Below are 27492 nucleotides of genomic sequence, written 5' to 3'. Positions count from 1 at the left end.
ATGTATGACAGTATGTCTATGGCATGATATGGCTAAGGAAGAAAAAAAATCTCTGCCCACAACAGTCAAGGAAACATGCCAGAATCCTAGCATCCATTACAACTCATTGGTTACTAGGACAATTCTCACCCCTAGTCTGAATTTATAAAAATCCTGTCACTGGTTCTAACAGCTGAACTGATGTAGAATACTGCCCACAGCTGTAGGGACTGGCATACCTGATCTCGCCCATGACGTGTATTTGATAACATTCCCACTTGTGACAGATTTGGGTAATCCTATGCAGGTTCAGACAGACAAATAAAAGAACCAGAAAAGGGCTTTTAAATTGGGATCAGCTCATGTGTTTGTTTTTAACCTAGAGGTTGGGTTCATCATTTTTGTAAGTGGCAAATGAATTCCTCTCGGAGTTGCAGAGAAAGATAAAACAACAAAATAAACACCAGGTGATCCAAACCCTTCAAAACAGTGTCCCCTTCCCCAGGCTGACCAGGCACTCAGAAGGTCTGGGCTCGAGTTTCTGGTGGGTGCCTTATGTTATGTGCTAGGAAAGGGAAAAAATATACTCTAGAGTGAAAGGCAGCCAGGACAAATCAGCCATTCTTGGGATGTCCCCTCTGGGCAACCAGGTGCCAGCAGCAGCTTAAAAGGGTCTAGATTAGAATCACAAGACTGTCTGTACCACGCTTGAATGCATAAAAAGCCAGACCAAATGGATGCTGCTGCTGCTGCTGCAACCTCTAAGTACTACACACGGTCTGTGTATGCGCTACCCACCCACAGGGCTTGCAGACACACACACACATGCTCATAGCAGCCTGGGCAGACGCCACATACAAGACGCACGGTACCAGTGTCTCTCCCTTCGTTCCAAAGTCGCAGCGAGGCGCACGATCAGGGCGCACTGGGCAGAGGCAGGACGCCGTTGTGTCTCGCATAGGAAATTCACATGCGTCTTGCAGAAACCTAACAAGACACAGCGACGCTTGGCAAGGGGCGGACGTGGGGGGGAGACCCCTTTTCCAGAGGGATCTCGGACACCCCCCCACACACAAATACTCACGCCCAGCCTCTATTGGCTGCAGAAAGCCAGGGACTCACAAAGCGAAGGCTAAGCGCCTCCTTCGACAACTAGCAGCGCCAGCCCTCTCGCCCCACCCTACCGCTTTCGGAGAGAGCGCAGCATTACAAGGGAAACATTCATTTATTTACTAAGGGGAACGGCTGATGGGGGGGAATCATGTGCCAGCTCCCCCCCAAACCCGCTTTTTTGCAAGCTGGGATGAACGCACCTCAGATGTTGTTTCTCCTGCTATGATGTGGGTGGCTTGAGAGCACCCCCGGTTCAAAGCCAACCAGAGGCGCTGACATTGACAAGCGGGTCAGTTTCACGCTCTTGCTGCCCAAGCGTCTGGTTCCCCTTGGTAAACCCCTCGCAGAGCCATCTCTTTCCCGCTGCAAGTGGTACCAGCAAGGGGATGCATCATGGGGTCCAGGCTGAGCAGACAAAGCAGCCTGGAGGAGGAGAGCGCCTCTGGAGAAGACTCGTGCCCCAGGTTAGCTAGGAAGGAGCCGCACAGGAGGGTGGAGACTACCCGAGGGGACTTTCAGTTCGCTTCCTTGATCCTGAACTCCGAGAAGCTGTCCGGGGTGCTGAGGAAAAACAACCCGGCGCCCTACGTGAGGAGGGTGGGATGGATCCGAGAGATCCAGGCGACCATCCGGGAACACAAGAGAGAGCACGCGGTCCACATTCTCAGATTGCTCAGAAAGGTAAATCACTTAATAGTGCAATGGGGAAAAAAGTGCATGGAAAATAAATAGCGTCATTAAAAAAAAAAAGAAGAAACAGCAAGCAATACCAAGAGAAGTGCACGCAAAGACTAAAGTGTAAAGAAGTGCATGCAAAATGCTGAACAGAGCAGTGCAGACAAGGTGTGCTAAAATAAAACAATGCTAACTGGGCAAGAAAGCAAGGCGAAAAAAATGCATGGGAAAATGCTGAAAAGCTATACACCAATGCAAACAAACAAAAAGGCACAAAAATGAAGCAGTGCAAACTAGCAAAGAAGTCACACAAAGTGCAAGCAAAATAAAGCAGTGGAAAATGCATGCAACTAATAGATCAATTTTAAAAGTAAGCAAGGACCATTTAAGAAGTGCTTGGAGGAAAAAAAACATTGTGCTGAAAAAGCAATGTGTCAGTGCAAGGAGATGCATGCAAAACCACAGAGAAAGGGATGCTATAAAAACAAAGCAATTCTACCTCAACATGACAGAGCAGGGAAGGGGTTAATCTTGGGAAGGGCTGTTATGAACTGGGCATAACTGAGTCTATGGCAAGACAATAACCGTTGGTCCTGTCAGTGAGAGAGGAATTTGGGATGAGGAGGGGAGAGGGATTCCGATTCTTCCTCATTTTGAAATGAATTTTTCACATAGTACCTTTTGCAATGAGTTCAAGAGCTGCCTCCGTGAAGAGAGCCTGTCGCGGTGCTTATTCACGGAGGGAAGCGCCTGATTTGGAGCAGAATCCTTTCCGCTTTCCCCATTGCTGTGTTCGACCCCAAACGCTCTCCACTTTCTAGGGTGTTGGTGGGGTGATTTGTGCACAGTTCTCCAGTGATTTCTCCGTGGAAGGGGGTGAGTGAAGGGCTGGGCTCTTTGTTATGCTTTACCAGGGCATGCAGATGCTGGGTCAGCAATCCCACCTTGGGTGTGGACGTGGAGAGAGGGAGGCAGCCTCTTTGTTCCATACATCACCAGTGGCACGAGGGACAGCTAGAGGCACGGGAGCGCTGAAAGCTAGACATCGAGACATGCATCTTTGTCACTAGCATCTTGCTGAGTCTCCTTGTGGGGAAGGAGGCGAGTTTAACCAGATCCTTTTGAAAGAGGGGGTGAGTGGGAGTTATCTGATTGTAACCACTGGAGACACAACTGAACCTGTGCAGTTAGGGATTTTAGAGCCAAAAACCCATGACCCAAACTCCTTCAGGCAAGGACTTTGGAAAGCTACCTTCTAATCAAGGCCATTTTATGCCAGAGACTAACAAGAGATGGCCCCCTTCCATAAATTAATCCTGCCTGTTGATTCTATCAAAATGGGCTACCGAGGAGACTGGCCCCTGGATCAGGGTAGTCGGTTTTTTTTTTTTTTTTGATCAAGGTCCAAATGTTCAAGGTAAAGTCAAGGTCCAGACTCCAGGTAAAATACAAAACCAAAAATAACGATAATAGTAAGTAAGTAAAGCTTTCAGGGTCCATACAAAAACATCTGGTGGTCCGGATTTGGCCCACGGTCTGCCTGTTGACTGCCCCTGCCCTGGATACTGAATGTCTGTTTGAGGATAACCTAGTCAGGGAAGGAGAGGTAAGCGGGTCAGTGGATCACAGGCAACCTTGTTCTTGTCTGTCTCCATTTAAGAAATAAAAGGGAATATAAGACAATGCTGTGCCAAACTGATCATAAAGGACACAACTATTACTGTACTGGAACAGGTCCATCCACTCTTGTGTCCTGTCACAGACAGACAGGATCAACGCAGCCACAAGGGCCGCCCCCCGTACTTAAGTTTGTATTCTGTACCATAGAGGGACACTTCTCCCTGACCCCAGTGGGTGGGCAGCTTCTGAGGACTGAAAGCCCCTACAATTTCTTATCTTAGTAGGTGTCATCCTTGTTCAGATAATGGTCTAATCCTCATTTGAAACGTAAGACTTATTAGTAAACTTACTTAAAGTGTAAACTCTTAGGGCGGGGGGCCAGCTGTCATATTTGTGCAGCGCCTAGACTAGGGCCTCTATGCACTACAATATAACAATAATTATCCTGTAGCAGTGAGTTCCGTAGATTCGTTGTGTAAAGAATATTTCTTTTTATTAGTGTAAGGTCCTGATTCTACAACATTTGCTCACATGAGTAACCTTACTCAAGGGATTACTCACATGAGAAAATAGCATTTTCTTGAGCAAGAATTTGCAGAATTGGGACTTAACATTGTAGCTTCTTAATTTCAGTATGTCCCCTTGAAGTAGAATTTACACTACCTCCTACCCCCTTAACATACAGGCTCCACACATTCATCTTTGTGTTGGCATAAATTCAATATTTCTGTTCTTTTACTTGGAATCATTTTGAGGACATGTTCTACTGAAATCCTGTGGGGTGTGGGGAAGGGGTGGTTCATGCAAACAGAGGTCTAAGAGGACATGAGAGACATTATTTCAAGAAGCTTGCGGGAGGGTGGGGGTGGAGGGGGGTGCGGCAGAAATAGGCTGCAACTTGCTTCTGAAGTGCGGTGATGTGACAAGAAGGGACTTTTGTAGGCTTTGCCAGAGGCTGGAATTACAGAGTGTCACTTCCTATAGTGCTCAGAATCTTTTACCCAAACAAACATTTAAACGCCTCTCAGATCTTGAAGTCTCCAGAAGGGTCATTAAATGGCAGCTGGGATTTTCACGTTGAGTCATCGGGCCATCTGGAGTGGAAGGTCATTTTGAAACCTTCCTTTGCATATGGCCTGACAGTTCCTTTTGGGTCCAGCTATAGGACTGCCAACAGTCCCTTATTAGAAGCGACTTTTTTCTTCATCTCTGTACAAGAAGATCAGGAGTTGCCGAATGCTGCAAGCAGCAGCAAGAAATCCCCCAGCAAACATAGGTGAGCACTGCTTAGTGTTAATAAATACATAATAATATTGGGAGGAGGGGTAGGGCGGGGGTGCTAAGAATACAGGCCCTTATTTTTGAAATACAGTGTTGGTGACCCTGTGCTAAGCCATGTGCCCCCCGTCCTTCCCACTTCTGCAATTCATCTGAGAAGAGCCGGTTACTAACAAACGTTTCCCTTTAACTCACTTTTCCCCCTAGTCCCTGTCTCAGGATTGCCAGTTGTTTGTGTGTTAGGGCAATAAGCTACCGTAAAGGATATAGGTTCATTCTCACACACCCAGGCTGTGTGGACACTCAGAAATTGGACATAGTAATTATCATGGCTGAGTCAGGTGGAGAGAATCCAGCCAACGCTTATACCAACAACTACCTGCTGCCCGGTGTGCTTTGTAAGTTCATTTCGTATAATGGTTATTGTGCCGTTCTGTGGCTAACCGTCAACAGGGCCATGGGACAGAAATAGCATTAATGCTGTCCTAGCTTGGTCAATAGCATTGGTGGCAAAACAATTGCCTGGCCAGCAATAAACTGAAGAGTGTCTCATGAGCCTGTTAGCCGTTTAGCTTGTGCTTTGCCCTTCCAGCCATTCCTCTCTTTCTGCCCTAAATGGGTGTGGAATATGGAGGCTTCAGCTTCCACCCTCCTTACCTGGTATATTACAACCCTCAGCTCCAGTCTGTCACGGGACGTCCCACATTATACAGATGGGCTTACATTAACAATAGCAGGCACGCCAGAGCCACAGAGCGATGGACACAGGTGGGGGTCTGGCAGCTGTTTGGAGGGAGTGAGATTCACTTGTCTGCTGTTAAGGGGTTCAACTTCATTTCAGACCCTACATTGGAGCTACAAAAACTGTCCCTGTGCTGGGCTGCAAGGAGATGAGGAGGCTCCAGGAGCCTTGCAGGGGTGCTGGAGCTGGCCAGCTCAAGGGGGACAGAGCAAGGGAGTGGCTGTGACTGCCCCCTCATGGGCACTGAGCAGCAGAGATGAGCCAGGGCAGAGGGAGCAGATGCTTTCCCCACCCCAGAGCCTCATGGGCAATTATTTCTTCTCCTGCTGCTGCAGTGTGCCCACCCCTTCCTACCTCCAGTGTAGGCTTCTGACAGCCATGCTCTAGCTCTGGATGTTTACCCAGCAATTTTGCAGTATGTACAAAGGGGGAGTGGGCAGTGCTTTGACTGGCTCTATTCCATTACCAGGACATAGGCCAAGCAGGGCTTTGGGTGTCAGCACTGGGACAGCTCCATTAGCCACTGCATGCTGCCATTTTAAAAACCAGGTGCCAGATCCTCTGCGGGTGTCAATGCGCGTGGCTCCATTGACGTCGGGGAGCTGCATCAGTCCACACTAGCAGAGGAGAGGGCCCAGGTGAGCTACACGGATTGACACCAGTCAAGGATCAGGCCCACTATAATTAAGTTAATAGAACACAAAAATGTAAATAGGTCAAAACCATAGGTCTGTGCTGTCTCTTAGTCACAAATCAAACTCTTTAAAACAATATATTCGGGGGGCAAGGGGTGAGGATTGACTAACAAGTGCTTCTGGGCTGAAAACATATAGACCAGAGGTTCTTAAACTTCATTGCACTACGACCCCCTTCTGACAACAAACATTACTACGCGGCCCCAGGAGGGGTGGGGGGAGAGGGAAGCCCGAGTCTGCCTGATTCCCACTGCCCCGGGTGGGGAAGCCAAAGCCCGAGCCTCACTTCCTGTGCGGGGTATGGATCAAAGCCGAAGCCCACAGGCTTCAGCCCCAGCCAGAGGGCCTGTAACCTGAACCCCAAGCCCCAGCAGGTCTAAGCCAGCCCTGGTGATCCCATTAAAATGGTGTCATGACCCACTTTGGGGTCCCAACTTGCAGTTTGATAGTCTATACCAGCGGTTCTCAATCTGAAGGGACTATTGACAGCTACGTTATTTACAAGCCTCTCACCTAAGGGACGTATAACAGGAATGCAGATTCCTCTTTAACTGGACAGCTCCAAAGGGTGCTGCTGAACCAGAGTGTTTAATTATGGCTGCAGAGTTTCCAGCCATGTCCCCTTCCCACAGCTTCCTTCATCATCGTACTTCGCGCTGTGTTTAGGAGGGTGAGAAAAGGACTACAGAGCCTGTGCCAACTTGCCCTAAGTGTTTTGGTGAAGTGAGGTGCTGGCATGATGCTGTGATGCGTTCCTAGCCCATGCGTAGGTGTCCATATCAATAGCCCTCTGTGGCAGCTTATTCTTATGTTGTTGACCCATAAATTATGTTGCACAGTTTACCTGGGGATATCCTACTCCTGTATGAATCACTGATGCACAGAAGATGAGCTAAGGTGCACTCAACTGCGTCTCTAGTGCATGTGATCTCATCTTCCTCTCTCATTGGATTTGGAGCCAGTGACTCTTCTGTATCCTGCTCTCTGCTTGGTGAGAGGAGGGTGGGGGAGGGGTGTTGCTTTTTCTCTTGCTGCTGTCTAGGGTCAAGATACACCAGTTCTCCCATGGCTCTGTCTCCCTGGGATGTGCACGCACACAGCTCCTTCCTTCAGGGCTGCTGATTTCACCCTGCGCTGTATTAAGCACAGACTCAGCAGAGTAACGAGAGCACATGGGACACCCATTTGCTTGCTCATGTCTCCTGGCAGCAATGCACAGATTGAGCAGATGTCTTGTTTATTCCCTCATCTGAATCCTCCATGTCGACTGAACCAAGCCCCAGCATCATCCCTCCCCCATGGGACTGCTCTCATTCCTCCCCCTTCCCTGTCAGCTCCCTGCCATTCCTGCCTTTATCCTCCTCAGAGCATGTTTTGCTGAGTGCCTCTGTCTCCTGGCCAGGTTTCCTCTCTTCTCCTCATGTTCTCATCCTTCCCGGTGCCTCATGGCATCTCTATTTACCTTTGCCATACCCAAGTTTCCCTTGGTTCCCATGGGGACTTCCGCCTTCCCTCCTAGCACAGAAAAGCCTCCCAAAACTTGGTCTTGTGGATTGTCACATGATTCATCCTGTCACCCCCACCATCACCCAAACAGTCTCCCAGGCTCTCCTGAGGTTCCCGGTTAGGGTAAGTCACAGGATATGCTGAGCCCGCAGGTGAGCGTCGAGACCATCGTCCCAACCAGAGCTTGTGCCAGGGATGCTGAGGTGAGAGAAGCAGGCTGCTGCTTCCCCATTGATACTGCGAGAGCTCTAGGGGACAAACCACAAATAGATTCAGCACTACAGTTTTAAGGATCTCACTGCTGCTGCTTAGGTAGCCCTGTCCAGCCTCTGACTCATAGGCACTCACTCCCCCAGAAAAGGCTGCGGCTGAACTAGCTGTCAGCTCTCGCAGCGCTGGTGCTCCTGCACCATTCCTACGGGACCCTTGCTGGGACAGGGCAGAGCTGGAGTAGCTGGGAGCTTGCCTATAGCCTCTCCTGTGGGCTCCCGCAGGGAATGGAGTGATTCACCTTTCCTTGGCTAATACAGTGAAACCTTTTCTACCCCTCATACGGTAGACAGACAATTTCCAATCTAGACCAGTGGCTCTCAAACCTTTATCGTGGTGACCTCTTTCACATAGCAAGCCTCTGAGTTTGTTTTTAATTTATAAGGGGGGGTCAGACACCATTATAAATGCTGAAGGCAAAGCAGAGTTTCAGGTGGAGGCTGACAGTTCGCGATCCCCCCTGGAATAACCTCACGACCCCTGAGGGGTCCCAACCCCCAGTCTGAGAACCGCTGATCTAGACCAACCCAGCTCTGTCCATTCAATCTGTTTTATCCAGCCATTCATCCAGATACTTAAAGGGCCCCCATTCCATAGTTCCTGTATCCATATATTTCTGCTCCACCATTGTTAGGCAGCCTCCTCTGTTACTTGATCTGTTTTTCTTGGGCCCTAGCATGGTTGTGTTATGGCTTTCATGCTATGTTTTTTTTTAAATATAGCAACTGTAAGGAGGCCCTGAAGAATGGAGTCTAACTGCTCATGTTCTCTCCTAGGACCTGGGATTGGAAGGTACGTGCCTCAGTGAAGTACTCTACAAGAATGCTACTTTCCTCAACTTGGTGGACCCCATTTCCCACGACCTGCTGATGAACCTCGCTAGAGATCTGCAGTGCCCCAAAAAGGTGAAGCCCGCTAATACAACCATCCCTTTGGGAGAAAAAGTTGACCCAGGAATGAGCTTATTGAACTGACCAATGCCACTCCAATCTCCGCTGGGTTCGGCTTTGTAGTTCTCTAGAACTAGCTAACCTACTCCCTTGGAGTGACATATAAATAATCCCATAGATTTATATAGAAGTCATAAAAAGAAAAAAGCATCATTACAGTGTGTGTGTTAAGTGCAGAGAATTCAGGAAATTCCCTCCCACAGCAATAGTAAACTCAACCCCAATGTGCGTGGATGTTTGTATACAAATGGGTGGAAAAATGCAAGTGCATCTAAGAAATCCACCCATGATTACAGGCCAATCTTCATCATGCAGGCCCTTGGCATGCATTCACTAACATGGTCTGGCCACACAAATAAGCTACACCAATGTAAAACTGGTATCATGGAGTGGAGGATCAAGCCTCTTGATTTGTGCGCCTATCCTACCACTGCATTAGTGCCAGCAGGATACTCTAGAGTTCCTTATTTAAGGGAGAGGAAAAATCAGATGACTGCACATCAGACTGAACAATGTATTGTATGGTGGGGTGGTGAGAGGCAGATGTGTGGGGCTCCAGCTATAGTCCCGCAATCTCCCAAATATCTCTGGGGCTCTGCAGATTCAGTGTTCCTGTGCGTACATGCAATCAGTCAGACGTTCAGATAAACGTAGGTACCTCTAGATAGATATCCTGCGAGCCCTCTGTGTGCACGACTTCCGTTTAGGTCAGCCAGCTTTCCTTTACAGGAGTGGCTCTTGGGACCCCAGGTTATTGAAAGAGCTCAGAGCCAGATTTCCAGGGGCTCAGCACCCACATATTGGACTAGATGTTTAAATGGGAGCTAACCTCATTTGAAAAAGAGCCAGATTTTTCAAGGAGTGCTTCGCCCCCGGCATCTCCCATTAGGACGCTTGGAGACAGATCTTCAGAAGAGCCCCAGTGCCTGCCGTTTAAAGCTCTTTTGAAAATCTGTCCCCAAGTAAGGGGGCTGAGCTCCTTTGAAAATCTGGCCAGTAGGGCCTGTTCCTGCAGTGCACCAAGCTGCCCCAGTGACCTGAGTGGGAGTGGAGGGCAGGCAGCACTTCCCAAGGTTGGGCCTTACATTGTTAAGGGAAACCCCGTCCAGCGTGCACGCAAGGTGCTGCTTCAGGTCAGTGATTGGTGCTGTTTCTCAGACCCTGCTACATGCAGGATGGGCAAAGGCAGTGTTCTTTCTACCAGCCCACATGGGACAGTTCAGTTATCCAAGCCCCAAAAGGTGCCTGCATCATTTCCTGAATGCCTGACCCTGCAAATCCTCCCTCGCCAGACGCCCCATTGGTGTCAGTGTGACACGGAGGGCTCCTAAGGTCAGGAAGGGTTAGCTGTGGTAGGCCATTAGCTCACAGAAACAACCTTCCACTCCCATCCTAACCCTCCAATCAGCCAGCTCACTAGCAGCCAAATGACAGTTGGGAAAACTGTCAACACCCCCCACGGGCTGAGAAACAGCATGAAAAATGTCCACCCAGGGAGTAATTTCTTTCCAAAAGGTTATGAGCATCTAAAAATGGGGGTTTGCAATGAAAGTGCTTCACAACCATAATTCCAGTGACCTCCGGGTTTATAGTTCTAAGTTACTTCCCTCTGACTGCCTCTGCAACCTCACGAAGCACAGTGCCTTCCAGGGGAGGTGGGGATAGATGGTGCTACCTTCTTCTGCTGACCTATTGCTTAGCAGATATATACACAGAGTGCAATCTATACCCCTCCACTCTCATACACACCCTGAAGATGCTGAGCACCTCAGTTGCCCTTGAAGTCAATGGGAGCTAAGTTGAGGAGTAGATGGGACTCAGCACCGTCCCACAGGATCAGACCCCTAGGCACATAAAGGGATAAAAAGAAGAGCTCAGCCACCCGCGTTGTTTCTTTCTGATTCCCATCTGGGTACCCAGCAGCACAAAACTCTGGATTATAGACGTTAAGCAAGTAATAGGAAGGCTGCACACAATTTCCAATCTCAATTAAAATCAGATCAGGTTTCTAGTTACAAGGACACCTAAGGATCAGGACGCAGGGTCTAAGCTGTAGGAATGGCTGCAGCAGACTGCGCTAGGCTACAAAATGAAGGAGGCAAACACAAAGGCCTAAGGAACTTGGAAAACATGTAACGTGCTATGTGACGGCAGAGGTCCTAATCCCAGCCAGCGCAGCAGGGTTGCAGAGACGCAAGCAGGTGCATCCTAAACCACAAGGCTCCTGCCAGTCAGAGTGGGATTCTATGGGGAGGGCTGCAGCAGAGCAGGTGTGCACAGTGCATCCCTACCAGCTGTTTGCTGTAAATGGCACTATAGGTAATAGCTGTAAAGCCACATGCTGGCATTACACGCGCCCCATGTCCCGAGGAGCTGGGATGTTTCAGCTGCTTCCTAGCAAAGTTATGGTGCCCAGAAGCGTGGTGCTCCAAGCACTTGCAATAAAGCATGAAATTAGCATAATTATTGACAGCTTTACCCATACAGTTCCGAATTATAGATGCTGTGTTGCAGTCACACAGCTAAGGGTTGGGAAGCCAGGCAACCATGAAGGTTTTTCAAACAAGATAGAGACATTTGGGAATCCTCACCTGATGACACTGTCTCAGCTTGGCCCTCTCTAAGGATTCACATCGCTTTCAGCTCTGCCTGTCAGCATTCATCCTGCAGCACGTGCAAAGAAGAACTCGAGCAAGCAAATTCAGTTATTTTGGTGCCATCTTGTATCAACGGGAATCACTATAGGGAATGACATCAGACCACTGACCGTGGGGAACTCACCCTGACGCTTTCCAGTGGCCCAGAGCAGAAGTCACTGCATAAACGTGGGGCGCTCATAGATACTCCAGTTCCAGCCTCTCCCAGCAGGAGGCACGGGAGGGAACGGGACAGGAGTACTGGCTGTTGAGCGTGCAGTACTTGAAGGACCGAAGATAAATCACAATAATAATCTGATTTAGGGATTGGGAAATATTCTATCCAGGTAATTTTAGCCTGGCTGCGTAAAACTATGGCAGTCATCCTGGAATTTCCCTGTCCATACTCAAGTGGAATGTCCTACATTGGCCTGAACCTAGATCGTTACAATGATTATTAATGAAGAGGGTAGAAAAGCGAAGGCGGCAGCTCCGAACGCCCCATGTACACACACACTCCCCTGCCGTTCCCTGGGTAAAAATCAATTAATTTAATCAATTCCATTTGTTATGCCATGTGCAGCCTCCACCAGCCAGTAGTTCACGTTCTTCCCCGCCATACCTGCAGCTGAGCACTGGGCCCTGATAATCCCATAACGTTCCCATGACACTGTCACAGTTCAGGGCGACTTCACCTATATTCCCCCTCTGTGGTCCTTCCAGGGTATGTGCTTCGGACTTCCAGCTCATAGCTGTCAGCTATCTGCGGTGAAGAGCCACGTCTCACTCCTTCCCCGTCAGGGTTTTAAGACTATAGAGCGCCGTGGATTACACTGCAGTATCCCCAGCAAGCCAGACTGTCCAAATAGGCCAGTGCCTGCACTTTGCTTTTCTCGGAGGGCTATGACCCCTGTATTGCCCACAGTTATAAGTTACCATACAGCACCTTCATTCTTTCGGTGAAAGCACTGCAACAATAAAAACATACACGCATGCTAGAAAGCTTAGCAGAAACCACTTCAAAGCAACCTGTGGCTCTGGTAGGATTTAGACCTTCAGACCCCAAGACTGGTTACAAGTTCATCTGTCCTACATCCAGCACCAGACCAGACACTGCACAGATCAGCCATTTCTTTATACAAAGGCCCGAGCTGATCTTGGCCTTGTGTAACAGGTAATCATCAGACAGGGACCCTCTCCTCAGGGCACAGCTTTGGAAGGCTGAGTTTTTACATAATTGGAATGGGAAAGTTGCATTCACCTCAGCCTAGGAATTCCCCAGGAAATCCTCTTTCCACTAATTGTCCAAAAAGTCCAGATTTGTCTGGCACATTTGTAGTACATTCTTTTGAATTTCCACGTCTCTCATTCGTCACATCTGCCCCCCCGCAGAGGTTACGTTTATGTATCATTGTGGGTCGGGATTGTATGTAATACAGTAAGGTCTTCCTAAGATATTGCAGGAAATTGCCCTGTCAGACAGAAGCAGCTGTGCAGAGACAGACAGGTGGGCAGAGGTGGAAATCTTCTACCACTTTCCCCCTTTTCTCTCTCACCCAGCTCTGGTGTGAGCAGCTACTGCAAATATCCTGCAAACCTCTGCCTTGCATTCCCCATGCAGACAGTCACACTCAGGGCACTAGAGAGGGCTGCAAAGGGGTTGCATTGCTGGACCCAGAATTCCTCCTGGAGGTTCCCACGGTTCATAGACCAGGGCAGTAGCCCTGCTTCCCTTGGAGAGGGGTGCAGTGTGCTTTCCACACCACACCACTTCTACAAGCCAATGCCAAAGTAGAGGGTGGGGAGAGAAACAGGGCCATGCACCCCTCCACCCCCATAGCTCTTTTCAGATAGCTACTGCTTGACATGGGCACTAGGTGAGATGCTGGCCAGCCTCTGCACAGGTGTTCAGGGATGGCGGTAGCTCCTTGCCCCAGAGCTGGGTAGAATCTGGTCCTCAGTGATGCTGCAGAAACTGAAGCTCTGTGATCCTCCCGTTTAAAACAAACATAAAACCTGCCGAGCGCAGTTGGGAGGGTGGAGTTTGACAGGGCTAGAGTGGCTGTGCAAGGACAGGGATATGGCGCAGTCCCAGTGTGCTCTGAACACTCACAAGGATCGATTCTCTACTGCTGTGCACCTTGGTCACCATTCACACCTGTACAAAGTGGGGGATAACACACTATTTAATCAGTGGGAGCATCTTACAACCACTTTGCCCTGATGTCAGTGACTCCACCACCTACCCGGCAATGGAGAATCAGGCCCACAGAGTCTGTCTCCAGCTTCCACGGGCAGGGCCCAGTTTAATTCTTTACGGTCTTCATACCCTGGTGCTTTGCAAACGGCCTCCCTGTTCTGAGTCACTCCTAGCACAGCCAGCCTGATGGGTGACATTTATTATTTAGTTACTACAAGATGTGCCTGATTCTCTAGATCAGTGGTTCCCAAACTTGTTCCGCCGCTTGTGCAGGGAAAGCCCCCCGGCGGGCTGCAGCGGTTTGTTTATCTGCCGCGTCTGCAGGTCCGGCCAATCGCGGCTCCCAGCGGCTGCAGTTCACTGCTCCAGGCCAATGGGAGCTGCTGGAAGCGATGGCCGGTACGTCCCTCGGCCCATGCCGCTTCCAGCAGCTCCCATTGGCCTGAGCAGTGAACCGCGGCCAGTGAGAGCCGCGATTGGCCAAACCTGCGGACACAGTAGGTAAACAAACCGGCCCAGCTCGCCAGGGGGCTTACCTTGCACAAGCGGCGGAACAAGTTTGGGAAGCACTGATCTAGAGACAGGAAAATCAGGCATGATACTTGCTCTGAGGAGCTTGGGCCCAGATTTTTAATGTATGTAGGTGTTGCTCTGCTCAGCATGGCAAGGCCTGAGGGCTTGTCTACACGTACAGTGCTGCAGGGGCGCAGCTGTAGCATTTAGGAAAGATGCTGTCTATACCAAGAGGAGAGCTTCTCCCATCAGCGGAGCTGCTCCGCCTCCCTGAGAGGCAGTAGCTATGTTGTCAGGAGAAGCCCACCTGTCGACAGTGCTGTACACATGGAGGGCTAGGGAAGTATAACTAGGTTGGTCAGGGGTGTGGAAAATCCACACCCCTGAGGAACATAGTTATCTCACCATGAGCTGATAATGTAGACCAAGCCTCAGTCTCAGAGAAGCCTAAGTCCCATTGACTTTCAAGCCCCTGAATCACTTCTCAAAAGGGGAGTTCGCCATCTGCGTCATTTGGGCCATGCAGACACTGAGCAGAGAAACATTGACATGCTTTTACAAATTTGGACCTTACAATCTAATCACTATGGTGTTCCACCATGGGTATCCAGCACTCACAGAGGTCCTAAGCAATCCCTTCCCCTGGAGCACTCAGCCTGTTGGGATGGACTGGCTTGGGCAGGAGTTCTTCACAGATTTCATTCTGAAAAGCCCTTGCTAAGAATCCCTCTTCACACACTGCTCAAGTCTCAGAATGGTTCATCCCATCACAAAGGGTTTAGTGTGAGACTCTGTGCTCTAGGATGGCTTCTTATACAAAAAGAAAGAATAAAACACATTCAAAAAGAGTTACATTTTGAAAGTGTGTTCACAGGGGAACTTGGCTAATACCTTTCCCCACCCCAGCCCGGCCACAAGTTATACTCCCTGGAACAGGTCAGGAAAACAGTTTTCTTTGAAATTTTTCATGTTTCCACAGAAAATCCAAAACACTAGAAGTGTGGGTTTTTTGGGCAACCAAAAGCTGAAAAAAGTTTTCCCAATTTCGGCAACAGGAAAACCAACGTTTTTCATTTTTTGGTTGTCAAAAATGGAAATTTTGCTCTTCTATAATGCCTCCAAGTTTTCAATGAAAAGGGAATCTCTCTGGTGAAAGTTTCCATTTAGTTGAAAAACCATTTTCCATCCCTCCAGCCTGACCATCTCCCCATTGCTCTGCTCCACCATGGAAACGTGCAGTTGGATGTATTATGCTGATTGTAAAGAGTTCCATTCCCACGGCCCGTTTAGTGATGTCGCAGCTCTGTATGCTTTCTCAGCGGGTGGTGGAGTGGAAGAATATGTTTATATAGAGAGTTCTGTTTGTTGCCTTGAAACATGTTGATCATAAGCTGTTATGAGGTTCTGTAAATGGAGACTGAGCTTCCCCATTTATCGTTTTAACTATATTGTGTAGCCAGTAGCATAGGCTGTTTTTCTGGTGTGAGTAATGTCATATGCTGTGGCATGTTTGAGATGGAGACCCTTGGAGGGCTACAGTGAACTATGTGACTGGGGAATGGGATTTTATTGTCTCCTAGTAAGTCTTTAGCCTGAACTTTGTGTATGTTTTTGCACATTTTCAGGTGCAATGGTAAAGTGGGGGTGGGACAAGCCAGTGATGCAGGATGACCTGGGAGCAGGGGACTGGCTAGATTCCAAAGCTATTCAGTTCCAGATCTTCTATCCTGTGCAGTGTTTGAAGGCGCAGATATTTTTCCATGGATGGCAAGGGACAAGAAGGCTTCATGTACAGAGCTGTAGTTAAGTTGCTACGTTTCCCTCCCAGTCTGAAGAGGGCAAAATCCAACAATTCCCCCATCCCAGAGCAGGCCCAGGGGCTAAAATATAAATACTCACCCCCACTCCACAGTCAGAGCACGAACTATCAGAGCATTAACAACAGATCATCCCTTCTGGGCAGGAAGCCTCTTGACAAGAGGGCGACTCCCAGCCCTGCTCCCCTGAGCCACGTGCTGCAGAGAACCATAGGCACCCCTGAGGCACTGCAGAGAGAGTTTACACAGTTTCTTTTTCCCCCAGTGGTCTCAAGCCTGACCTGAGGGAAGGAGCCACAAGCCTTCCCTCCAGATTTGAGGGTGGGGCGGGGGTGTTCCCATTCCTAAGCCCGAATCCCAGCTCTGGAGTTCCTGTCCCTAGTGCTCTTTCCCCTTCCCTTTGCTTCTCCCTTTTACATTCCTCCTTTCACTCTTCTGTTTCCCACTCCCTTTCCCCTGCTCGTTACCTCACCTCCTATTGCCCCAGTCCACTGCCCCATCTTTGCTTTTAGACCTCTCTCTTGTTCCTGTCTCTGTCTCACCTCCCGGTGTGTCTCATTCCCCTCCCCATCCCATCTGTCCTCTCTGAGGCTCTCTAGAGGTTCCACGTTCTCCTGGTGGTCCAGGAGTGTTTCCAGGATGCGCCAGAGTCGTGGAGCAGGAGGCTGAGCTGTCCCTTTGTTTCCAGGAATACGACCCATGGAAGTCCGCGGACAGGATCTGCAGGCAGCTGATTTACCACTTGAGCCCTCACTCCACGTGGCACAGGCATGGCATGCCCCGCAGGAAGTCCCAAGCATGGTGAGCAACTCGGCTGGGAAAGGGAAGGGAAGGTTAGGAGGGGATCTGCTCGGTCACAGCCAGCTGTTCACTGCCATGGTGTGTGCCTAGCCCAGCCCTGTCTGCACCCTCAGGAGCCAAGAGAAAAACCACATTGAAAACACTTGGGTGGCAACTGAATGCTTCATTTGATTTTGATCTCTTAAAGGTACCTCAGCCAAATTGTTCATGGCCAATTTATGATGACCTCGCAGGCTTCATTTGTTGTTATTTCTTTACAGCTCCCTAGGCCTTAAAGTAATTCAATCCAATAATTCTTGAGTTTCTGCAATACAGACAATGCTTCCTGGGGAACGGGGGGATGTGAAAGTTCCAGGACTGTAACTTTGCATGAATTCGGTGGTGGTGGAAGGTGCGAGATGGGGAGCCCTGGGGACTGACATCCTCCGCTGCCCTGCAGCTCAGGAATAGCTGGCCGCAAGCTTCCACTTGCTACATGTGATTCTGATCTTGGTTACAGCATCTTTACCCCTCTGCAACTCCATCCATTTCAGTGAAGTTACTCCCAATTTACACAGTCTGCCACGGAGTAACCATGGCACCCTGTCGGGACTGCCTCAAGGGAGGGAGGGCACATGATCTTCCAAGACCATCTTCTAGTGCTCTGCTGAGACAGGGTAGCCAGGTAATGCCATTTTTGATAGTGGACTTCTGTGATCTCTCTCAGTATTTCTAAAGGTGTCTGCTCCCATTGATATCTAAGCACTGATGCCAGGGAATAGGTGTCTGAGACATGCTGCGGACACTTACACTTGGGGAAGGGGACTAATACCACCAAACTCATTTCACATTGGCCACCAAAAAGCCATCAGACAGCAATAACTTCTAGCTACAGCTGTCCCAGGCAGGATTTAAACCAAGAGCTTCATAGTAAAAGGCTTCCTATCCTACTAACACATCTCGAGGCTCCTGGGAGCTTTCCTAACCCAATAAGGTTTGTCTCCAGACATTAAGAGAACCCACCACTTCACTGCTCACCCTATTGCCAGAGCCGTGCCTGATGCCCTGACATCAATCATTCGGGGTGCTGAGGAAAAGACAGAAATAAATAAAAGGAGACTGGACTGGCCTCAGCCACATTTACATGGCAGGAAGTGACCTCAGCATTAGTCAAAAGACAGGGCTAAGTTGACTTCAATTTAGGAAAGATGTTTGATTGTCCAAACTCAGAAACGTTGACACAAATAATGGTGAATTAAAAATATATCCCACCACGGAGCATTAAATGGCAGCTTTCAGTTACCTGTTGTAGTTTCACGTGGAGAACCAGAATTAACCATGGAAACTCCACTTTTTGATCCGGTTGTGGTTTTTAGTCTAACTGTAACATTTAGTTCACAGCAAATGGGGCTGGTATACACTGAAAGTTTACGATCAGCATAGCTGTCTTTCTCAGGGGTATGAAAAATCCACACCTCTGAGATGTAGCTCTGCCAACCTAATCCCCAGTGTAGACAGGGCTAGGTTTGATGGAAGCATTCTTCCGTCAGCCTAGCTACAGCCTCCCGGGGAGGTGGATCACCTACACAAATGGAAGAACCCCCCGTGGCGCTGTAGTGGGTGTCTACGCTGAAAGGCTACAGAAGATATATGCACAGTCTTAGAATTAGGGAACCACCTGAAGAGGTAGAGGGGGAGGGAGGAGGCTAGCTGCCTCCCCAAACCACTTCTGAGTAGCAGGCCACTGCCATTACCCCGAAGGTCAGTGAAGGTGCCAAGGGGGGCTGTTATGGGTCAGGTGGAGTTGGAGGGGCCTATGGAGGGGCACACAGTCCTGATTCCAGTGCAATAAAAGAATTTTGGAGAGAATCTGAAACCTGGTGTGTCTGGCCTGGTTCTACGTATCAGTGTGAAACCTGCCCTGAGCCCGTTTCGGGACACAATGAAGCTGTTTCCATGTTAGACTCCAACATCAGTGCTTGATTCGGCTCTGTTGGAATTCTACAAGGATTATAATAGGGAAAATGCACCATCCCATCTGATACAGCATGACAACACAAGAAGAACAGAGCAGGGGCAGTGAATCGTGTACAAGTCTGCAGTTACATACAACCCTGGTTTGAGATCAGAAAAACAACAGCTGTAAACAGGGCTTTAAAATCTCCCAAGAGGCATGGTCCCCTGGAGGATCCAAGTCCAAACACAGCTGCAGGCCTTGACGTTTTCCACAGCCTCCATTCCCAGCTGCAGCACTTCTGTGGTCAGTAACACACAGGAATAAGCAATGAGACTAGATTGTGTATGATGGAGGGAAATGTATGTAAGTCCGAAATGGGCAGCACTACCTTGCAATCAGGTATAGCTAGGAGGTGTTAGGGTCATACTAGAGGCAGCTTTCCTCAGTTTCCCCTCCAGATTACTCAGATACATTTCACTTCAATTTTTTTCCCTTAGGTTTTTACATCTCTCCTGGGAGACTCATAGACTTTAAGGTCAGACGGGACCATTATGATCATCTAGTCTGACCTCCTGCACAATGCAGGCCATACAATCTCACCCATCCACTTCTATAACAAACTCCTAACCTATGTCTGAGTTATTGAAATCCTCAAATTGTGGTTTGAAGACCTCAAGCTGCAGAGAATCCTCCAGCAAGTGACCTGTGCCCCATGCTGCAGAGGAAGGCGAAAAACCTCCAGGGCCTCTGCCAATCTTATTAATACAAAATACACTGAAAATTACTCCAGACCCCAAAACAAAGTCCATTCAGAAATGCACACAGACCAAGATTTCTCTTCATCCTCCCACACCACCCTGCCTGGAGACTGCCACAGCTTCCTGAGCCTCAGTGCAACCCTGTTCCCCTGCCCCACAACTTCCTGCTCATTTGATACTGGAATCATCCAGTTCCCCTCAGGTGGGGCTCTTCCTGTAATCATCAGCTAGAGAGCATGGAGCTAAGCCAGCCCTGGAGTAAGTCACCCTGTTACAATCCCAACCCTGCACTGAAAACCTTGCCCACCCCAGGGCAACTTCTACTTGAGGGGATTTTTATTCTTTTCTTCCCTAATTCCTGAGGCCTTTGCAGCTTGCCGGACTGTTTTCCATCTGCAAACCCTCTAGCTCTCCTTCAAGTTCGCTCTTTTCCCTTCAGGGCCAGCTCCCTAGCTTCTTCCAATGCAGCCAATTTCTGCTGGCTTCTCTGCCGGAGAGAGTAAGACTTTCTCTAGCCCCTCCTGCCAGCGCTGCATTGCACAGACTCAGACTTTAAGGCCAGAAGGGACCATCACAATCATCCAGTCTGACGACCTGCACAGCACGGAACCTCACCCACCCACTCCTGTCATAGACCCATAATCTCCAGCTGAGTTACTGAAGTCCTCATATCTTGATTTAAAAGACTTCAAGTTTCAGAGAATCTACCATTTATTCCAATTCACACCAGCAAGAGACCCATGCTCCATGCTGTAGAGGAGGGCAGCACCCACCCCCCAGGTCTCTGCCACTCTGACCTAGGGGAAAATTCCTTCATGACCCAATATATGGTGATCAGTTAGAGCCTGAGCTTGTGGGAGACCCCTGCCAGCTAGACACCTGGGAAAGAATTCTCTGTAGCAACTCAGAGCCCTCCGTATCTAGTGTGCCAGCCCTAGCCAATGGAGATATTTGCTAATAGTAGTCGCGGATGGGCCATACGCCATTATAGCCAATCTCATCATACCACCCACTCCACAAATTTATGAAACTCAGTCTTGAAATAAGTTAACTTTTTTTTGGCCCCACATCTCCCCATGGAAGGCTGTACCAGAACTTCACTCCTCTGATGGTTAAAAAAAACTTCATCTAATTTCAGGCTTAACAACATATTGATGGCCAGTTTATATCCGTTTGTTCATGTGCCAACACTGGCCCTTAACTTAAATAACTCCTCTCCCTCCCTGGTATTTATCCCTCTGACGTGTTTATAGAGCGCAGTCGTATCTCCCCTTAGCCTTCATTTGGTTAGGATGAACAAGCCAAGCCCTTTGAGTCCCTCGCAGCAAGGTAGGTTCTCCATTCCTCTGATCATTCTAGTAGCCCTTCTCTGCACCTGTTCCATGTCTAAGAAGGACGAATTCAAACTGGAAGATCAGAATTACACACCGTATTCCAGATGAGGTCTCACCAGTGCCTTGTATAATGGTGATCGCACTTCCCTCTCTCCCCCTTCTTAAATACAGGCACTGTATGTACAAGTCTCCAGCCACAGGCTATGACCACTGAGTTTACAGACTTCTTAAAAATCCTTCCTATTGGACCTGCAGTTTCATTGTAAGAGCCCTGGATGCAGCGTCCACTTTCCCTACAGCCTCAGCGTTGGCCCCCTCTTCTGAGCACTAATACAGCTCTGCCATTCAGTGAGCACCCCCACATTTGAGTCATGTTTCCCCAGCAGCCAACTGGAGCTTTCTTTCTTTCCTCCACTCAGTCACAGCAGGGACTGTCTGGAATCCTCACTTCTTTCCCTCACCTCCAGCAGCCAGGGCCAGCACACTTCTGCGCACACACAGACTGTTCCTCTTCGACTTGCCCCCTCAGTTTGCAGGGTTTCTCCCTCCCCACTGACCTCAGTATTCAAGGGGCAGGGCCTCTTAATGTGTCCTGTCTTTCCACCTCTAAAACATTTGGGTGGATCCTTACTCCAAGTCCCTGCCCTCCCAGATATCTGGGCCTCAAACCCCACCACCTGTACTTTCTGCTGCATGGCTCACTGTGCCTTCTGCTCTCGCTGAGGAACTGCCTGCATCCATTGCTGCTGGTCTGCCAACGAATGACTTCTTCCATTCAACTTGTCCCTCACATTCAGTTTCTCTCCTTAATGGGAGGAGCCCTGGAGGATCCTGCTGGCTACACCAGTTTTAACCAGGCTGGTTGCCTCTTAAGCATCCCCTCATGGCTTAGGGCCACATGAGAGGCAACCTGCCTCAATTTCCCCTCTTGGGCTGTTCAAATAAACACCTGTTTTTTTTTTCAAATAAACTTCCAGCTTTTTCTTGGTCAAGAGAGACCCCTCTTTAGGGACTAGGCTTATTAATATCAAGTAAACTGTAAATAAAACCCTAAGCCAAAGTCCATTCACATGTCCACACTACCCAAGGTTTTTCTTCCTTCTCACAGGCCTCCCTACCTAAAGAACTTTTCTCATGGCCTGCAGACTCTGCTGCAACTTCCTGCTCCTTGCATACTACACTCACCTGATTCCTCTCTGGTGGGGCTCATCCTGTAATCAGGGCTGACTTAGCTCCAGGCTCTTCAGCCTCTGGGCCAAGCCAGGACGCATGAAATAACTGACTGACTCCCAAACAGGGATCTTTTACTTCAGGTGTTTAAACTGGCATTGAAGCTGGATAGAAACTGGTTTCTAGACTTGCCAGCAGGCTTCCCTGGAGCTGGGGTCTAAGGTCACTGCAGCAAAACAGACACTACCAGGAGCAGGAGCCTTAGAAATACCCACTTCCCTTTCAGACCTTGGGCCTGATTCCCCACTGCCTGGTCATTTCCAGCTGCGCAGAGTGCATGTAAAACCCTACCTAATGCTCCACTCCCTCCCTCATGCTGCTGGTAGCGTTTTCACCCCCTCTGCCCAGCATGCAAGGCAGTGCAGAATCTGCCCCTCTGCAGAGTATTCCTCGTGCCATAGGCCCTTCCTACCATATGGCTGCACTGAACAAAAATGAGGAAGTGTCAGCTTCTATTATATCAAGTTCAAAGGCAGATCCCAGGGCAGCTGGGAAAGATCAGGGCAGGGAAATCACATTCAGGGATGAGCTCTCCTCTTGCCTTCCCCATCCCCTGCCCTCTTTGGCTGCTGGTTGTCATGGAGCAGACGTAGAACGCTCCTGTTCTCTTCTGAAATGCGATTTCCGCTTTCTGGCAGCAAGTCAGATGGGCCCGGAAGATAATTAACAAGCCCTGCCATGGACAGAACTGGGAGCATCTGCTAGGTATTAATTATGTTTTATCTCCGCAAGGCCAAGGAAGAAGGAGACACACATCAGGGCCCCCATGGTGCCCTGGGTGATCGCTACTTCCCACCACCCAACACAGATGTAATGAGGTTGAGCAGTGTCCGTATAAGAGAAACTAAAAGTACTGATTATTCCTCAAAAAAGGCTTTTAATGACTTTCGACTATAAAGGCAACACAGACAAAATAAGAAAAGCAGAATTTAAGACCAGCACTAAATAAGGATTAATATTAATGGCAAATTATACTGAGGGTGAGCACAAGTACATGTAATATTATGCATCAGGTACTTACTGCTATTTTTAATACTGCAGCATTGATATAACTTGAGGTCAAATTATCCCAACACTACTATTCTTAATACTGTAGTGCCAACACAACATGAATCAAATCAGCTCGAGCAACCCAGACTTCTTTACTCCGTAAGCTTACCCTGCATTCATCCAAAAAATATGTTACCCTTCAGTCGGCCGTTTACCCTTCAGTTGGCCGTTTTCCGCACTGGCTAGATACAGACGGTCGCGAAGTGCACATCCCTTCAGTTCAGGGGCTGTGGGTCAAGTTTCCCTTATGACCAAAACACACACACAATCCTGTGCCTTCGTTCTTTTTGTCTTATCTGTTGACCGTGTTCCAAAACAGACCAACCAATCAGGGTGAGCCAAATTCTCATTGTGGTTTGTGCTGTCGCTTTTACTGTATAATTTATGTTTACTTAGGGTGACCAGATGCCCCAATTGTATAGGGACAGTCCTGATTTTTGGGTCTTTTTCTTATATAGGCTCCTATTACCTACCCCCCCCCCCCATTTTTCTCACTTGCTGTCTGGTCACCCTGTTTACTTATCTCCTTGTAGCCAATTGTTTTAAATATGGTTAATGTGGGCTAGACAAAGTGTGCCCAGGCGGTACAACTTATCTTACTTTATAGGAGTTAGCATACTGTGTTTTCTGGTTGCAGTGCGTTTTGACTGCAAGTCTGGAAATATAGTTTGGGGGCGGAGGGAATGAAATGGAGGTTGCTACATTCCAGGGGGTCCATGCACCTGGAGAAAACCAATGGGTCAGAATGGAACCAGGTACAGTCCTGTCCTCAAACACTGTATCAGTGGAGCTCCAAACTGCTCAGTAAATCACATACTGAATGACCCAGGAAATCCAAATGGGGAAGTATCTTTTTAGCCACATTTCAGTACAGCAAGACTGGGAGTTGTTGAATCCTCCTTTGTATGGATCCGGCTTCTACCTCGCAGGAACAGTGAGACGTTACCCAGGCTATCAAGCATGCTGTTGTAAAACCCAGTGAAGTACTTATGCTAACACACTGTGTTAGTAAAGTGCCTCCGTCATGCAAGGAGCATCGGAGCTTTAAGTTTCTCAGTCTGGACTTCATCTTCCTTAAGGACCAAATTCTGCTCCCAGTGAAATCAAAGGCAAAGTTCCCACTGATTCCTGTAAAGCCCCATGTTGTGACATAAAGCACACTCAGCTGGTCAAACATGAGCTACAGCCATGAGTAGGGTCCCACCAAATTCACGGCCATGAAAAATATGTCATGGACTGTGAAATCTGGTCTCCCCCTTGAAATCTGATATTTTGTATGCTTTTACCCTGTACTGCACAGATTTCACAGGGGAGACCAGTGTTTCTCAGAATGGGAGTCCTGACCCAAAATAGAGTTGCAGGGGTGTCACAGTTATTTTAAGGGGGTCGAGGTGGCTGAAGAGCAGTGGCTGTTGGCCAGGCGCCCAGCTTTGAAGGCAACACCCTGCCAGCAGCAGCGCACAAGGGTGGCAATACCATACCATGCAGCCCTTGCTTCTGCACTGCTGCCTGCAGAGCTGGGCAGCTGGAGAGTGGCGGCTGCTGCCCAAGGGCCCAGCCCTGCAGGCAGCAGCGCAGAAGTAAGGGTGGCAATCCCCTCCCAGGCCATCCTTCCTTCTGCGCTGCTGCTGGTGGCGGCTCTGCCTTCAGAGCTGGGATCCCAGCCAGCAGCTGCCACGCTCCAGCTGCCCAGCGCTGTCGCCAGCAGCAGCACAGAACTAAGGGTAGCAGTACCACAACCCATGCCCTATAATAACCTAGTGACCCCCCACAACTCCTTTTGGGGCAGCACCCCTACAAATACAGCACCGTGAAATTTCAGAGATAAATAGCTGAAATCATGAAATTTACAATTTCAAAAAATCCTCTGACTGTGAAATTGACCAAAATGGACCGTGAATTTGGCAGGGCCCTAGCCATGAGCCAACGTGCTATGGGCCATACAATGGATGGACACAGTGCTCTGCTCTGTGGGGTAAATTTTCTCTTCTAAGGCATTGCTGTGAATCCTACACAGCCATAGGTGCTAAAGTAGATAATTAAACGCAATGACAGTGCTCTGTCATCTAGAGGTCAGCTAACAGACGGTGCTTGTAATGCACTAGCTGATGCTGAGTCGGTGGGAGTGGTCAGCACACAGAGCATCACTCAGGAGCAGGGCCCAAGGCTTTACCTGTTGTGTTCCCCAAGCTAGCGGCATAGTAAATAGAGAAACACGGAAGCAGAGTACTCATTTCAGTCCAAAGGCCTCTCAGCAGCAGCTGATATCTGTATGACACTATGGGGAGTGCCCAGCCCATTCTTCATGTCATGTGTTACATCTTGGTTATGTGCTTGGTGAAGCAGTTATGGAAACTGCTGGGCGAAGGCCCCCACCTCCCGCTCCAGTGGAACATGGACACTTGCTGCAGCGAGTGGCAGCCTGCCTGACTCAGGGAATGGTTAGCAGTACATGGGCCTGTGCAGTTTCACCCAGCTGAGAGAGTAGCCATGATGTGATCCTGCCCATCTCATGTTTAGCGAGGTGTGCGTCACTGCAAGGTAATGACCTTAATGCTGCTTTCACTCATGCGGGTGTAAATCAGGAGTAATTCCACTGCCATCAGTGGCATGGCAGTGGTGTAAAGCTGGTATATGGGAGGTCAGAACCAGGCCCAATAAGTGTTCTAATTATTACTATTATGCTTTTAGTACATGAAGAATGTCAGGGGTCACACTAAGGGGAAAAAAGTGGCGGTACTCCTCCAGGGTCCACCCCCCACCCATACATCAGTTTGAGTTCCAACTCACAACAGCTGGTGTAGATCTTTGTAACATGAGTGTCCCTCTGCTTTCTTCCATGCCTTAATCCGCAGTGAAATCGTTGGCATCATTAGTCTTCAGAGTGGCAAAATCCTAGCAATGTAGTGGGATTGTTCATATGTCTCCCAGACCTATTGTCTGGTTCATGCTTCTCCCCGACCTCCAGACAGCAATGCATCAGTTTACATCGGAGTCACATTTTGAAGGTTTCTCTCTGCCACCATGAGTGTTAGAGCCTTTGGAAGGTTGTTGTTGTTTTTAACGGAAAAGCTTAGATTCTGCAGCACTAGATTCCACCACCAGGGAAAAACCCAGCCTTACCAAACCACAACGAAACAGCTCAGATCAACTGCTGAAGAATGGGACATGCTATAACCCAGTACAGATCCCTTCATAGCAACGTGTTTGTACAGCCTATGTTATCACTAGCACTGAGTGAGAGTAATAGATTCGAGGGTATTGTGTACCTCTAGCGTCAGCTGGTGGTTAAATTGAAAGTTATGGTAAGAAGAGCAATAGATTAAGAAATTATTTTTCTCCCGGAGGTTTGTACAGGGAGATGTCGGGAGATAAGAGCACCACCGAGAGAGCAGTTTGACAGATGTGGAATTTTCTCACGTTATTCTTTACTGTTTTCAGAGGTTTCAAGGCTTTGTTAATTTAGAAGCACCATGCAGTGTGGGTTAGGAGGGGTGTGGGGCTGAAACAGCTACCTGCATGGATATTCCAGTGCTCTTCCCCCAGTGCAACTCCAATAGCTGAGGTGCTCCAGCTCGGGAGTGAACTGCACTGGCAGCACTTGCAGGAACCACAGCCTGATGTGCATGGGCAGAGTTGAATGGGAGCCTAGGAATGTAAGAGAGAAGCTGAAAGTTAAGGTTGAGTTGCCTTGGCAGAGCTGTGCAAGGGAAGCTTGCGTAGCATCCACCTGCTTGATTCCCAGCTCTGGACGGTTCTGGCTGTGTCTTGCTTTCATGAATGTGTAGGACTAAATTAATCCATAAAATAAGCAAGTGAAAAGACAGGCAGTGGTGCATGCCAGTAAGAATTTGCACTTGCACAATGGGCAATTGTGGACATGGGTATTTGCACACACACTTTCTGGTTCTGCAAGTGCAGATGCATTTTTGCAGCTGTGGCTATTTGCTTTTGCATGTGCACAACTGCGCAGTGCATCAGTATTTGAAAATGCAGCCTGGCTCCTTCCTCTTGGTTATTGTACCTTGAGCACCCGCTAGAGGAATCTTCATGCTGAACCACTTCTGCTAAACCAGTGTCGGATAGAGACTTGACTGTCCCTTCTGGATACGTTTCACTCTTTCTCTGAAATCATTCTGCAGTGCCCAGATGCTGCAGTATTAGAGGGGCTTTAGAAAGAGAAATAGAGAGAGAGAGCGCGATTCTGGAAGAGGGAGGCAAGAAAACAGCTCATAGGGGCTTCAGATCTTTGTGTTTTTCCAAGAGCATAACTCAGTGCCCTGGATGACAGGTCTGGCAGGTCAGAATAATTCGTAACACTTACATAGTGCTATGTGAATATTAACTAAAGCATCCTCACTACATCCCTCTGCAGCAGGGAAAAGAATG

General features: G+C 48.8%; 1 protein-coding gene across 1 annotated transcript in view; it reads left to right on the top strand.

The window, feature by feature from the left end:
* Window positions 1-1184: 1184 nt before the first annotated feature.
* The window catches only part of LRRC75B (leucine rich repeat containing 75B), a 37269-nt gene continuing 10961 nt past the window's right edge, over window positions 1185-27492 (top strand). Inside the window, exons 1-3 of the mRNA XM_050924514.1 lie at window positions 1185-1773; window positions 8655-8783; window positions 16683-16795. Coding sequence (XP_050780471.1) covers window positions 1486-1773; window positions 8655-8783; window positions 16683-16795 — 530 coding nt within the window. The 5' untranslated portion in view covers window positions 1185-1485. The remainder of the gene's footprint in view (window positions 1774-8654; window positions 8784-16682; window positions 16796-27492) is intronic.

The sequence above is a fragment of the Gopherus flavomarginatus genome, chromosome 15 (genome assembly GCF_025201925.1).
Source record: "Gopherus flavomarginatus isolate rGopFla2 chromosome 15, rGopFla2.mat.asm, whole genome shotgun sequence".
NCBI lineage: Eukaryota > Metazoa > Chordata > Testudines > Testudinidae > Gopherus > Gopherus flavomarginatus.
The sequence above is the reverse complement of the archived record's forward strand: the minus strand, read 5'-3'. Positions and strand labels throughout refer to the sequence as shown.